This window comes from Bufo gargarizans, chromosome 3 (genome assembly GCF_014858855.1).
Source record: "Bufo gargarizans isolate SCDJY-AF-19 chromosome 3, ASM1485885v1, whole genome shotgun sequence".
Lineage (NCBI taxonomy): Eukaryota > Metazoa > Chordata > Amphibia > Anura > Bufonidae > Bufo > Bufo gargarizans.
In genome coordinates this window covers 281,313,734-281,329,221 of record NC_058082.1, presented here as the reverse complement: position 1 = coordinate 281,329,221, position 15,488 = coordinate 281,313,734, and the positions used below count along the sequence as shown (strand labels likewise).

Below are 15,488 nucleotides of genomic sequence, written 5' to 3'. Positions count from 1 at the left end.
GGCGGAGACGCACGTGCCGGCCTTCTCTGCGATTTACATCCCGGGGGTGGACAACTGGGCGGCGGATTTCCTCAGCCGGTCCACCATCGACCCGGGAGAATGGTCCCTGCACCCAGAGGTGTTCGAAGCCCTTTGTCTTCGCTGGGGTCGCCCCGACGTGGACCTCATGGCCTCCAAATTCAACCACAAGGTCCCCCTATACCTGGCCAGGGCACGGGACCCGAAGGCATACGGCGCCGACGCGCTCGTCCTTCCGTGGCGCGAATTCTCCCTTCTGTACGTCTTTCCTCCTTTTCCCCTCCTGCCACGGGTTCTTCGGAGGATCGCGGCAGAGGGCGTCCCCGCGATTCTAATCGCCCCGGATTGGCCCCGCCGGTCTTGGTACGCCGACCTAATGTTGCTGTTGGCAGACGCACCGTGGCCACTGCCCTCCAGGGAAGACCTTCTCTCTCAGGGACCGATCTTCCACGAGCATTTAGGCTCGCTACGTTTGACGGCGTGGCTATTGAGACCGCCGTCTTAACGCGACGGGGTTTCTCCGCGGACGTAGTCCGCACCATGATCCGGGCTCGTAAGCCCGTATCCTCTAGGATCTACTATCGGGTTTGGAGGTCCTATCTGGGGTTCTGTGAGTCCCGGAGCATCCCACCTCTCCGTTTTTCTCTTCCCACAATCCTGTCCTTCCTCCAGTCGGGTCTGGACCTGGGGCTGTGCCTCAGTTCTCTGAAGGGTCAGATTTCGGCGCTGTCTATTCTTCTCCAGCGTCCCCTGGCCCCTCTAGGGCCAATTAAGACCTTTTTACAAGGGGTGGCTCACTCTGTTCCGCCGTACCGCCCTCCAGTTCCTTCCTGGGACCTGAATGTGGTGCTCTCGTCGCTCCAATCAGCCCCCTTCGAGCCTTTACGGGAGGTCTCCCTTCGCCTTCTGTCCTGCAAGGTCATCTTTCTTGTGGCCGTCACGTCTCTCCGACGGGTGTCGGAGTTAGCGGCTCTTTCTTGCTCCGAACCTTTCCTGATCTTCCACCAGGATAAGGTTGTGCTTCGGCCTGTCCCGACTTTCCTGCCAAAGGTGGTCTCCGCCTTTCACATCAATGAGGACATCGTCCTTCCGTCGCTCTGTCCCTCTCCTTCCCACCCCAGAGAACGGGAACTGCACCGTCTGGATGTGGTCAGGGCGTTGAGGATTTACTTGGAGGTCACCGGGTCCTTTCGGCGCACGGACTCCCTGTTTGTGGTTCCGGAGGGTTCGCGCAAAGGGTTGGCGGTCTCCAAGGTGGCTATTGCCCGTTTCATTAAACTGGCGGTGTCTGAGGCTTATCGAGCCAAGGGCAGGCCTCCGCCTTTTGGCGTCACTGCTCATTCCACCAGAGCAGTCGGAGCTTCCTGGGCGCAGAGGCATCGGGCCTCGGCTGAACAGTTGTGCAAAGCAGCCACTTGGTCCTCTCTGCACACTTTCACAAAGTTCTATAGGGTGCATACGCATGCATCAGCGGATGCTGCGTTGGGCCGCCTGGTTTTGCAGGCAGCGGTTTCCTGATGCTCTGGTGGTGTTCCGCCTTGGGTTTGTGGTCCCTCCCTTCTTGGACTGCTCTTGAACGTCCCAAGGTCTGTGTCCCCCAAGGAAAATGGGCGAGAAAAGGAGATTTTTGTATAACTTACCAGTTAAATCTCTTTCTCGCTCTTCCTTGGGGGACACAGCACCCACCCTTCTGTGTTTGGTTACAGGGTTATGGTCTGGCGCCCCGTTGGGTTGCTGGCTGGTTGTTTCCGTTATTGGTTGTTATCCTTTCACTACTTGGACACGCAACTGGTAGCCTCCATCTCCAGGCTGAGGGTATAGCTGATGGAGGAGGGGCTTAACAGTTTTACTTAGTGTCACGCCTCCTAGGGAGCTGAGCTATACCCAAGGTCTGTGTCCCCCAAGGAAGAGCGAGAAAGAGATTTAACTGGTAAGTTATACAAAAATCTCCTTTTTTCGGCCTTATGTACTATGTTACTACTATGTTACTATCTGTAATTGAGAAATAGAGGTGGTGTAGAAAGGAAAAAGGAGAGAACCCTTTGAAAAGGAAAACACGTAATAGGCGCCAAATCCCTTGGTCACTGGACGTGATGAGGAGTTGAGTTTGTTCTTAATTGAAATAAGTCTAAAAAGACCTTCACCTGGGTCTATTAAAAGAGCCAAGAGTTTAGGGGTAGCAACACAACCTTGTATTGGTGATGTCGAAAGATGATGATATAAAATAAGAATAATAATAAAATGAAATGCACTCACTTCACGGGGGGGGGGGGCAGTCGCCAGGATCAGTTCAAAAACACCTGGGACTACTTTTACCCCCCCGGCCAGGATCACATGCAAAATTATAAATAATTGAACACCGCCTACACAAGTGGCTTCTGGTCAATCATTTTAATAATGTGTCAACGCGTTTCGAGGGTCTAAAGCCCTCTTCTTCAGGAGAAAATAAAAGAAAATAAGAATTTGATTAAATTACAACAAGAAAATAAATAGATAGATGCAGAAAAACAAAAAACATATGTCTATATAGTAGTCCCAGGTGTTTTTGAACTGATCCTGGCGACTGCCCCTTCTAAGCCCCCCCTGTGAAGTGAGTGCTTTTGATTTTCTTATTTTATATCATCATCTTTCGACATCACCAATACAAGGTTGTGTTGCTACCCCTAAACTCTTGGCTCTTTTAATAGACCCAGGTGAAGGTCTTTTTAGACTTATTTCAATTAAGAACAAACTCAACTCCTCATCACGTCCAGTGACCAAGGGATTTGGTGCCTATTACGTGTTTTCCTTTTCTTTTTAACGGGTGTGAAGGGTTCTCTCCTTTTTCCTTTCTACACCACCTCTATTTCTCCACAGTGGACAAGGGCATCCTTGACCCACCGAAACACTTGTGCGGCCTACCCTATCCTATAGTTGGAGACGAGCATAACTCCTATATACACCACTTGTCAGAAATCTCCTCTCCACCCCTTGGCGCCTCTGCTAACCTCTACCTCAGGTACTTTTTTCGTGTTACCTGGTCCGCCCTTAAGACCAGAGAACTCTAACTGTACCTTAATCCTCTCTTTTTTTATTCCCCTATTTACTATCTGTAATTACCATATGATATAGAAACCAAAATTCCCTTTACGTGATTATTCAAATAAACTTTACAATATGTGGTAAAATTATATTCTTTTTACTCACTGGGAATAAATCAAAACTCAGCATATTCCCTTATCTTTTATTGAATCTGTCTAAATCTTCTTACAAGACTAGACTGTGTAACCACTTCTGTACAGATCGTTAATCTGAAGTTAGGGATTCTAAGTCCAAAGGATACTAGACTCCCCTTGCCCTTTCAAATAGGACAAGGAAAGAATTATATTTAAAAGTTGATGAGGTAAAGGGCAAATAAGCAACTAAGCTTGTCTGGGCTACCAGTCAATGCAGGTGGTGGACCAAAATTTCAGCTACAAGAGAAGCGGTACTGGGCACCAGAGAGAATTTAATGAAGCCTAAAGAGGACCTGTCACCGCTCCTGACATGCCTGTTTTAATAGCTTCATGCATTCCCCATGTAATAACAATTCTGGAACATCTATTCCTATGATTCTGTTGTCATTCCTTTATTATTTCTACTAGAGGTTATGAATGAATTGCTAGCAGTCTGCAGTAAGGGTACAGAGGGGAGGTAATTACCACCCCTCTGTACCCTTACTGTAGACTGCTAGCAATTAATTCATAACTTCTAATAGAAATAATAAAGGAACGGCACAACATACAGACCTAAGAATTGAATAGTTATTACATGGGGAATGCATGGAGCTATTAAAACAGGCATGTCAGGAGAGGTGACATGTCCTCTTTAAATTCAAACACTAGGCTTATTCAAGCTCTCTAAGAAAGAGATAAAGATCTGTTTGAATTTTTTTCTTTCCCAAAAATGTTTCAGGTATTCCAGTTTTAATGTAGAAAAAAGGGTGTTGGACAGAGAAAAAAGGGTGTTGAACAATTTTTCTGATATAAATATATTTTACATTTTGCTTGCATACCTTTTGTTATATCCATACACTAGCGTCTCCCTAAAGAAAAAAAATGGTGCAGCCCATTTTAGCCCTGTAAAATGCATCCACAGAAGAGGTGGGCAAAGCTAAACATGGTCTGTCATGTGACCTGGCTTTCAATTAACTGCCCAGGTGCCTAACAGGTTAATTGTAGTGTATTGAGGAGCAGAACATACAGTATTACTACCTGCAGCAGCATATAATCATGTCTGTCTTTTTTTTTTCTTTTTTTCTTAACTCTAAAATTTACTAACAGCATGACATCACCTAGAGACAGGCAGCCATGTAAATACACACAGTAATGTAGTTACAGTAAGCACTAAAATAAAATCATGATTCCACCACTGGTCCTATTTTCTCTCTGAATGTGTGCTGATTCAGCACATGTATGTCATGTAACACTGCTGCTTACTGAATGTCAGACAGATGCCATGTTTCAGTTAGGCCATTCTACTGCATAGACCTTTAATTCAATGAAGAACGGATGTAGACTATTGGTAATGCGGCCGGACTAATGTGGTAACCATATTCATCCGTTACCCCATGAGATCATCTTGATCATCTATTCCGGGGCACGCAAGTACCATTGACAGATTAATATGGTGCAATATCATTTATTCACCACATTTTTCTGAATCTTATTTACCAATACTGTTGTGGAGGGCATGTCTTGGTCCATATGTCGGACTGGATATATGGTTTATTGTTAGAATTGTTTGCTGAAAATGACAAATTTATCATTGTCATCAGTGAGATAATTGATTTTTATATGATGCCTATTGGGACCCTGGATTAGGTGTCCCCTGAAGATCCCAAATTATTGTGGGCGAAACGCGTTAGAATTTAGGGGCCTAAAGCGTGGTGTTGCAACTGTAATGGCCTAGGTACCTATATCCTTGTATTTAAACTGGCGAACAGTGTACTTGGCATCCACTGGATGATAGCTATATTTTCTATTGTATACTTGAGAATGATACTATGTACTCAGCATTTACTTGATATCTATAATAACCGTGTGTATGGAGCGTCCTTATTTTTGTATCTATAAGGACGACATTGTGTACTCAGCATCTATTTAATATCTACTATAACAACTATGTGTACTGAGCACTTATTTTTTTTGTACTTAGAATAGGCCACAATATATTAATATTGGGCATACCATATGGTTTTGCGTGTGTCACCTGTTTTTAGGTCCATATCAGGGCATATAGGAGGTTCCTGAATACGGGATCGCCCCTATCAGGGCGGCCATTCCGTTCTTTAGGCAGGGACTACTAAGAAAAGGGTGAGCATTAGGGACAGCTCCCATATCGAATGCCATAACCTTACCTAAAGAACAGTCTCCTCCAGTATCTCGGAGGACTCGGGACCACCTGATCCTATCTTCCCTCTGACCGGCAATTGTCTTAGCTGTGAATTCATTCTACTGCATAAAAAGATCAACTGCCAGATATGAAAAGGGTATACAGGTCCTTCAAAAAAAAATTAACATATTGTGATTAAAGTTCATTATTTTCTGTAATGTACTGATAAACATTAGACTTTCATATATTTTAGAGTCATTACACACAACACAAGCCTTTTATTGTTTTAATATTGATTATTTTGGCATACAGCTCATGAAAACCCCAAATTCCTATCTAAAAAAATTAGCATATCATGAAAAGGTTCTCTAAACGAGCTATTAACCTAATCATCTGAATCAACTAATTAACTCTAAACACCTGCAAAAGATTCCTGAGGCTTTTAAAAACTCCCAGCCTGGTTCATTACTCAAAACCGCAATCATGGGTAAGACTGCCGACCTGACTGCTGTCCAGAAGGCCATCATTGACACCCTCAAGCAAGAGGGTAAGACACAAAGAAATTTCTGAACGAATAGGCTGTTCTCAGAGTGCTGTATCAAGGCACCTCAGTGGGAAGTCTGTGGGAAGGAAAGTGTGGCAGAAAACGCTGCACAACGAGAAGAGGTGACCGGACCCTGAGGAAGATTGTGGAGAAGGACCGATTCCAGACCTTGGGGGACCTGCGGAAGCAGTGGACTGAGTCTGGAGTAGAAACATCCAGAGCCACCGTGTACAGGTGTGTGCAGGAAATGGGCTACAGGTGCCGCATTCCCCAGGTCAAGCCACCTTTGAACCAGAAACAGCAGCAGAAGCGCCTGACCTGGGCTACAGAGAAGCAGCACTGGACTGTTGCATGTCATTCGGAAATCAAGGTGCCAGAGTCTTTAGGAAGACTGGGGAGAGGGAAATGCCAAAATGCCTGAAGTCCAGTGTCAAGTACCCACAGTCAGTGATGGTCTGGGGTGCCATGTCAGCTGCTGGTGTTGGTCCACTGTGTTTTATCAAGGGCAGGGTCAATGCAGCTAGCTATCAGGAGATTTTGGAGCACTTCATGCTTCCATCTGCTGAAAAGCTTTATGGAGATGAAGATTTCATTTTTCAGCACGACCTGGCACCTGCTCACAGTGCCAAAACCACTGGTAAATGGTTTACTGACCATGGTATTACTGTGCTCAATTGGCCTGCCAACTCTCCTGACCTGAACCCCATAGAGAATCTGTGGGATATTGGGAAGAGAAAGTTGAGAGACGCAAGACCCAACACTCTGGATGAGCTTAAGGCCGCTATCGAAGCATCCTGGGCCTCCATAACACCTCAGCAGTGCCAGAGGCTGATTGCCTCCATGCCACGCCGCATTGAAGCAGTCATTTCTGCAAAAGGATTCCCGACCAAGTATTGAGTGCATAACTGAACATAATTATTTGAAGGTTGACTTTTTTTGTATTAAAAACACTTTTATTTTATTGGTCGGATGAAATATGCTAATTTTTTTAGATTTGGGGTTTTCATGAGCTGTATGCCAAAATCATCAATATTAAAACAATAAAAGGCTTGAACTACTTCAGTTGTGTGTAATGAATCTAAAATATATGAAAGTCTAATGTTTATCAGTACATTACAGAAAATAATGAACTTGATCACAATATGCAAATTTTTTTTAGAAGGACCTGTATATGCAGAACTGTAAATACATGTATGTTAAAAAAAAAATTGTATGATTGTTATATCTTACATTTTAACTAAACTAAGCCTGGTTATACACAACATAAACCATTTTACGGGAACTCCAAAAAACAAATAGATACGACTAGCGACTCAGCTTTTTCTGCAAACTTTTGTTTCAGCTGTCTCTTTACATGGACAAGTTTGAGGAATTTCAGACCACAATGGCGAAGAGTAATGAACTTTTCACAACGTTTCGTCAAGAGATGGAAAAGGTTTGTTTAGTTTCTTATCTTTCCGTATATTAAGATTTGGTGTTATTACCTGATAAGTTTCGTAAGTAAATTGTGTAACACTAACACCATGTTGGGGTTTAGGTTTCTGTTCAGCAGGTGACCTGATTTTCTGCCACCATTCACCTTCTGATGCAGTATGAACATACAATACAGCATCCATCAGGGCAACCTGACGATAGAGTGAAATGTTGGACTCCAGGGAAATAATGTTTTCTGTTGTGCTTAAACTACTTACGATGACCATAAAAGTGAGATTTTAGTTTTGGTTGGCATTAAAGGGGTTTTCTGGGCTTTTTATCTAGATGGTTGTTCAGTGGTGCCAGCGCTGCAGTAACCGATTCTGTCCACTGCACACTGTGTGGAGCTTTGTAGTTTGGCTGCTGAAGTTATTCCCAAACAGCTGATCGGTGGGTTGATCTGCTCAGCCGATCTGATATTGATGGCCTATCCGATGGATCGGCGATCAAGCTAACAATCCCAGAAACCCCCTGTAGCTATTTAAGTTTAAGACGCATGTTTCATGTAGTTCTCCTTCCTTAGATGACCAAAAAAATAAAAAAGCTGGAAAAAGAAACAGTTGTCTGGCGTACCAAGTGGGAGAACAACAATAAAGCTTTACTACAGATGGCTGAAGAGGTGAGTTGAGTCTTTACAAATGTCTTGTTAGTGATTAATTTCTGTTGCTTTCTTATTGTCTCCATGTTTCTGGTCTTGTTCACATTCCACATCTCTGATGTGCAGCTTTTCATCAGCATATTCATGTGATATTAGATTTTCAGCATTTAAAAGACCTTCCATCAGATGTATATGTTGGCAGCATCACCAATGTATACCTCTGCTCCACTGTATCAGTGCTCCAGACAAAAAAAAATACCTAGTAGACATTGGCTCCTGAACTGAAAAATTTAGGAGCCAAATTCAATTTTTAGTCGCCAAATCGAAACCGAATCTTGATTCTCTTTCTTCACCATAAAAAAGTATTGCGATACTCTAATACCGTGCAAAAAAAAAGGAGATATTTTTTAATAATTTAATAGTTTGGACTTTTCGGATGCAGCGCTATGTAATATGTTTATTTATTTATTGTTTATATATTTTATATGTAAAATTGGGAAAGGGGGGATTTAAACTTAATATTTTAGGGTACTTTCACACTAGCGTTTTTAATTTCCGGCATAGAGTTCTGTCCTAGGGTCTCTATACCAGAAAAGAACTGATCAGGTATATCCCCATGCATTCTGAATGGAGAGCAATCCGTTCAGGATGCATCAGGATATCTTCAGTTCAGTTATTTTGACTGATCAGGCAAAAGATAAAACCGCAGCATGCTACGGTTTTATCTCCGGCGAAAAAAAAACTAAGACTTTCCTGAATGCCGTATCCGGCATTTTTCCACATAGAAATGTATTAGTGCCAGATCCGGCATTCAAAATACCGAAATGCAGGATCCGTCCAGACCGGTAACAATGTGTAAAAAGATAAAAGACTTATCAGTCTGTCCGCATGACAAGCAGAGAGATGGATTCGTTCTTGCAATGCATTTGTGAGACGGATCCGCATCCGGATGCGTCTCACAAATGCTTTCAGTCACATCCAGATCGGCGGATCCGGCAGGCAGTTCCGACGACTGAACTGCTTGCCGGATCACACTGCCGCAAGTGTGAAAGTAGCCTTAGTGGTTTTTTTTTTACACTTACTATTAGCCCCCTTAGGGGTTGGAACCCTTGTCCTATTCACCCTTAGGCCCCTTTCACATGGGCGAGATTTCTGCGCGGGTGCAATGCGTGAGGTGAATGCATTGCACCCGCACGGAATCCGGACCCATTCCCTTCTATGGGGCTGTGCACATGAGCAGTGATTTTCACGCATCACTTGTGCGTTGCGTGAAAATCGCAGCATGCTCTATGTTGTGCGTTTTTCACGCAACGCAGGCCCCATAGAAGTTAATCAGGCTCTGTGAGAATCGCAGGCATCCGCAAGCAAGTGCGACTGCGGTGTGATTTTCATGCATGGTTGCTAGGATGAAAGTCTATTCACTGTATTATTTTTCCTTATAACAACATGGTTATAAGGGAAAATAATAGCATTCTTAATACAGAATGCTTAGTAGAAGGTCAATATAATAAACATTATATACACCCCAGTATAATAAACATTGGTGGCACAGTGTGCCCCCGCAACACCCCGGTATAATAAACATTGGTGGCACAGTGTAAACATTGGTGGCACAGTGCCAATGAGGGTTAAAAAAAATATGAACTCACCACCTCCAATTGATCGTTTAGCAGCCGGTCTCCTGTTCTTTCTTCAGGACCTGTCACTCTGCTTATCACATGGTACATCACATGATCCATCGCCATGGTAATGGACCATGTGATGAGCTCAGTGACGTCACCACAGGTCCTCAAGAAAGAACAGGAGACCGGCAGCCACGCGATCAATTGGAGGAGGTGAGTTAATGTTTTTTTCAATTTTTTTAACCCTCATTGGCACTGCGCCACCAATGTTGATTATACTGGGTTGTTTGGGGAAGGGGGGGGGGCGCACTGCACCACCAATGAAGATAACTGACCTGTTAATACAAATACAGGAGGCGGGTGTCGGAATCAAATAGCCGGCACCCAACCTCTGACGGAGCTGCGATCAGCGGCAGTTAACCCCTCAGGTGCCGCACCTGAGGGGTTAACTGCAGCGGATCGCAGCTCCCTGTCATAGAGGTCGGGTGCCGGCTATTTGATTCCGGCACCCGCCTCCTGTATTTGTATTAACAGGTCAGTTATCTTCATCGGTGGCGCAGTGGCCACAGCCCCTCCCCTCCTCCTCCCTCTCTCTTCTTATTGGCGGCGGCAGCGGCAGCACAGGGGTGCGCTGCTAAGAAGAACATTGGCGACAGGGCAGAGAACTATCGGCTCCTGTGCCCCGCCGCTGTATTCAGAGCTGCGGCGGCGGGTCTAGTCGCAAATGGCGACAAGACTAAAAAGTATTGTCACCATTTGTAAATTTTATGTAGCATTGGCGACCATTTTGGTCGCTATCTGGAGCCCTATGTATGCTTCTCTATAGGCATGCAAAGACCTACAACAAAACACTGAGACTCAATAGCTATAATTAAGATACAATTTTATTAGAGAATATTAAAAAAAGATGACAAACCTAAAAATACTGAGTGCGGTACACCACTGTGAGATGTATATCATGGGTATGACCAAATAGAGGAGTAAGAGGAGGGAACACTACAAGTAACCTACTAAATGGGCATCTGTACATGTTAAAGTGCAAAGTGCCATACTAGTAATGTGCAAATAAAGCCCTATTTAAAAGTCAGAGGCAGTATCCCTGTCCTACCAATAAATAGAGTAATACATAATAAATGAAGGTGTTCCTCCGAAACGTGCGTCGGGGTGTGCGGTCTTTCTGAGGAGATGCCATCTGTGTAAGGGTATGTTACAACCTGAATATATTATGTGTTACTCTGTATTTATTGGTAGGGTAGGGATACTGCCTCTGACTTGTAAATAGGGCATTTATTTTTATTTTTTGCACATTACTAGTCTGGCACTTTGCACTTTTAACATGTATGGGTGCCCATTCAGTAGGTTACTTGTAGTGTTCCCTCATCTTACTCTTCTTTTTGGTCATACCCATGATATACATCTCCCGTTGGTGTACCGCACTCAGTATTTTTATGTTTGTCATCCTTTTTGTATATTTTTTTTTTTAATATACTTTAATAAAACTGTATCTTAATAATAGGTATTGAGTCTGTGTTTTGTTGTAGGTCTTTTTATGTTGCTGAGCTAGCCTTTTTTCACTTCTATGTGGTGGTGGTGTAACCTATCTTTGGTTTAAATGCTATAGGCATGCATCAGCATATGTTCCCCATTGACTCTCCTGTAAAAAAAATATATATATTTCTGCACAAATTGGTCATAAAACGTGATCTGGTTGCATCTAAGTCACAACAATAGACAATCACAGTCTGCTTAAACTAATAACGCACAAAGAATTAAATGTTACCATGTTTTTATTGAACACACCATGTAAACATTCACAGTGCAGGTGGAAAAAGTATGTGAACCCTTGGATTTAATAACTGGTTCAACCTCCTTTGGCAGCAATAACTTCAACCAAACGTTTCCTGTAGTTGCAGATCAGATGTGCACAACGGTCAGTAGTAATTCTTGACCATTCCTCTTTATAAAACTGTTTCAGTTCAGCAATATTCTTGGGATGTCTGGTGTGAATCGCTTTCTTGAGGTCATGCCACAGCATCTCAATTGGGTTGAGGTCAGGACTCTAACTAGGTCACTCCAGAAGGCGTATTTCTTCTGTTTAAGCCATTCTGTTGTTGATTTACTTCTATGCTTTGGGTCGTTGTCCTGTTGCAACACCCATCTTCTGTTGAGCTTCAGCTGGTGGACAGATGGCCTTAAGTTCTCCTGCAATCTGTCCAGGCCCTGACGCAGCAAAGCAGCCCCAAACCATGATGCCCCCACCACCACACTTCACAGTTGGGATGAGGTTTTGATGTTAGTGTGCTGTGCCTCTTTTTCTCCACACATAGTGTTTGTGTGTTTCTTCCAAACAACTCAACTTTGGTTTCATCTGTCCACAGAATATTTTGCCAGTACTGCTGTGGAACATCCAGGTGCTCTTGTGCAAACTGTAAATGTGCAGCTATGTTATTTTTGGACAGCAGTGGCTTCCTCTGTGGTATCCTCCCATGACATCCATTATTGTTTAGTGTTTTACGTATCGTAGATTCGCTAACAGGGATGTTAGCATATGCCAGAGACTTTTGTAAGTCTTTAGCTGACACTCTCTAGGATTCTTCTTCACCTCATTGAGCAGTCTGCACTGTGCTCTTACAGTCATCTTTACAGGATGGCCACCCACTCCTAGGGAGAGTAGCAGCAGTGCTGAACTTTCTCCATTTATAGACAATTTGTCTTACCTTGGACTGATGAACAGCAAGGCTTTTGGAGATACTTTTAGAACCCTTTCCAGCTTTATGCAAGTCAACAATTCTTAATCGTAAGTCTTCTGAGAGCTCTTTTGTGCGAGGCATTATTCACATCAGGCAATGATGCTTGTGAAAAGCAAACCCAGAACGTGTGTGTGTGTGTGTGTGTGTTTGTTTTTATAGGGCAGGGCAGCTGTAACCAACACCTCCAATCTCATCTCATTGATTTGGACTCCAGTTGGCTGACACCTCACTCCAATTAGCTCTTGGAGATGTCATTAGTCTAGGGGTTCACATACTTTTTCCACCTGCACTGTGAATGTTTACATAGTGTGTTCAATAAAAATATAGTAGCATTTAATTATTTGTGTGTTAGTTTAAGCAGACTGTGATTGTCTATTGTTGTGACTTAGATGATTTTATGACCAATTTGTGCAGAAATTCATATCATTCCAAAGGGTTCACATACTTTTTCTTGCATTTGTATGATATACTTATTTCAAGCAGAGTCTATATAGAAACACATTGTCAACTACACTTCCTATATATTACAAAAGTGTACACTATGTACCTCTACTGGGTGTATCCGACAGACTTTAAAAGGACGCTCTTTTGGCCTCTGAGTGAATAATATTAATAATCTTTATATAGCACCACCATATTCCGCAGCGCTTTACAGTTCAGGGGTTCATGTACAAACCGTCATAAAAAATAACATAGCAACAGACAATTCAATAATTAAGAGGAATGAGGACCCTGCTCACAAGAGCTTACAATCTATGAGGAGATGGGGTGACAAAAAAGGTAAGTGTTTGTTTTGTACAATGGTCCAGCCATCTTGGGAGAATAGGGGAGTGAAAGGAGACGAGGTAGATCCATTTGACATATTTGCCAGGAGCTTTTAGTGACATGTCAATAGTTTTGACTGGTGAGGGCCGAGACCCCCACCAGTCACTGAAACAAAGGTGCAGATGCGCTCAGCTGAACACTGTGCTTGGCTTTCCTTTGAGTTGTGAGCATAGTGGCATGCAGTCTCTTCTCACTTTGCAGACCGCTAAGCCGGCCCTTTGAAGCAGGCAACAGCCAAAAAGGCACTGCACAAATTTTAGATTTGTCACTATGATGTCAGATGTTTCTGAAACTGGGGATGCATTTTGTGTATTATACAGGGTGATACAGTTGCAGTAGTTCAAACTTCATGTAACTTGTTTTTTCCTCAGAAAACTATTAGGGATAAGGAGCAGAAAGCACTGCAATTCAAGCTTGAGCGTCTGGAGAAGCTTTGTCGGGCCCTCCAGACTGAGCGCAATGAGCTAAACGAGAAAATTGAGGTTCTTCAAGATCAGGTTACGGTACTAGATGATGTCGGTAATGCAGCGAATGGAGACTCATTAGAGACAAACCCAGCAGAGGATTCCTCAGCAGAAATGAATGTAATCACAGAAAGTAAAGAATCTGGAATGCAGACCATTACTCAACCCCCATTGTCAGAGGAACAGATTCCTGTGCAAAAGACTCTTTCAACAGGACCACCTTCTGGCATCGACGCTGTTGACTAACACACAGGCATTTCACTGTTAAATGCAGATACACAAACATATGTATATATGGAAAATATACATATATATATTTTGTGTATAACGTTGTTGGTGGTAATTTGTTTTGTGGTGACAAATTTCTTACTTTTTTCTACCATATCTGTATTTTCTTAGGACTACTGGAGTACACACGGTACATAAAGCTTCCGAGCAATTTCACACAGTCTAATAGATTTTTTTGTTGCATTCAAGTTTGACATCTGTCTCCATTCCATTTCATGGTCTATTCTCTAAGTGGTTTGCATGTTCCAGGCTCTGGCAATACAGGGTTTGTCCGGTTTCAGGAGGAAATAAAGAACAGGTAAGTAGCTACCTGGCAGTTCTAATGCCGCTGCTCTGGTTCTCCTGGCAGAGCTCTGTTTCCTGGCTTTACTGGTGACAAGGCATTTGGACAAGATGTTACTGCTGCAGCTGGGTAATGTAGTCTGTCTGGAAGAACCGGAGTGGTGGAGTGGGGATCTGTCGGGTAAGTACTTGCCTGTTCTTTTTCAGGTACATCCTGGAGGTTGTCCTGAAACTGGACAGCCCGTTTAAGAGTAGCATGCTGGGTAGGTGACATAGAGTAATCCATTTTTATTCAGGATAGCAGTATTAGGTTAAATATCTTGCTTTTTCAATTTATATCATTGTATCAACATAACTTTTTAAATTTAAAAAGAAATTATGAATTTAGACCCATCTGCTGGCATCTCATGTCTTCATCTGTTGAATTATCATTTCAGTACTTGGATATATTCCTAAATACACAAGACATGTCCCGGGTCCACTTCATTAGTTTTTTTTTTTTTTTTTTTTTGCATGCCTCTGCCATTTATTTCACTTTAGATGGTTACGAGTGGTTACCCAAGAGATGGATCCATAAACTATCTGCTTACAGTTGTAATCAGGGCTGTATATGTACCCATCACATATGGATGCCTGCACAATGGTTTAAACACCATTGAAAGTCAATGGGGGGACGGATCCGTTTTCTATTGTGTCAGATAAAACGGATCCGTCGCCATTGACTTATGTTGGCGACGCTGCAGGCAGCGTTTTGGTGTCCGCCTCCAGAGTGGAATGGAGACTGAACAGAGGCAAACTGATGCATTCTGATCCTTTTCCATTCAGAATGCATTAGGGCAAAACTGATCAGTTTGGGACCGCTTCTGAGAGCCCTAAACAGATCTCACAGACAGCCAAAACGCCAGTGTGAAAGTAGCCTTATAGCAGTAAGCTCATGTTGCTGTTCTGATAGTTATGTATAGGTCTTTTCTCTGAACTCCTGACAGCAGCTAAACGCTCATTATAGCTAGATTCTTATCAAACTGATAAGAATATGACAATACTGAGTGTATATGAGCCATCAGGAATTCAGAGATAAGGGCTATACTGAGAAAAGAAACATGACTGCTCACTGTGAAACAAACGGATACGCTGCAGGCCAGGCTGAAATTTTATCCTGTAGGAGAAAACCTACTAAGAACTGTTAATAGAGACCAATTGAAAAAAAATGCTATCCTAAAACAAATTCTCCATAGCTTTTAAATACATATGGGGTCATTTATCAACTGGTGT

General features: G+C 43.1%; 1 protein-coding gene across 1 annotated transcript in view; it reads left to right on the top strand.

Moving 5' to 3' along the window:
• Positions 1 to 14,980, top strand: part of TXLNG (taxilin gamma) — a 52,704-nt gene extending 37,724 nt beyond the window's left edge. The window contains exons 8-10 of the mRNA XM_044286121.1: positions 7,257 to 7,349; positions 7,911 to 8,006; positions 13,554 to 14,980. Coding sequence (XP_044142056.1) covers positions 7,257 to 7,349; positions 7,911 to 8,006; positions 13,554 to 13,892 — 528 coding nt within the window. The 3' untranslated portion in view covers positions 13,893 to 14,980. The remainder of the gene's footprint in view (positions 1 to 7,256; positions 7,350 to 7,910; positions 8,007 to 13,553) is intronic.
• Positions 14,981 to 15,488: the final 508 nt, after the last annotated feature.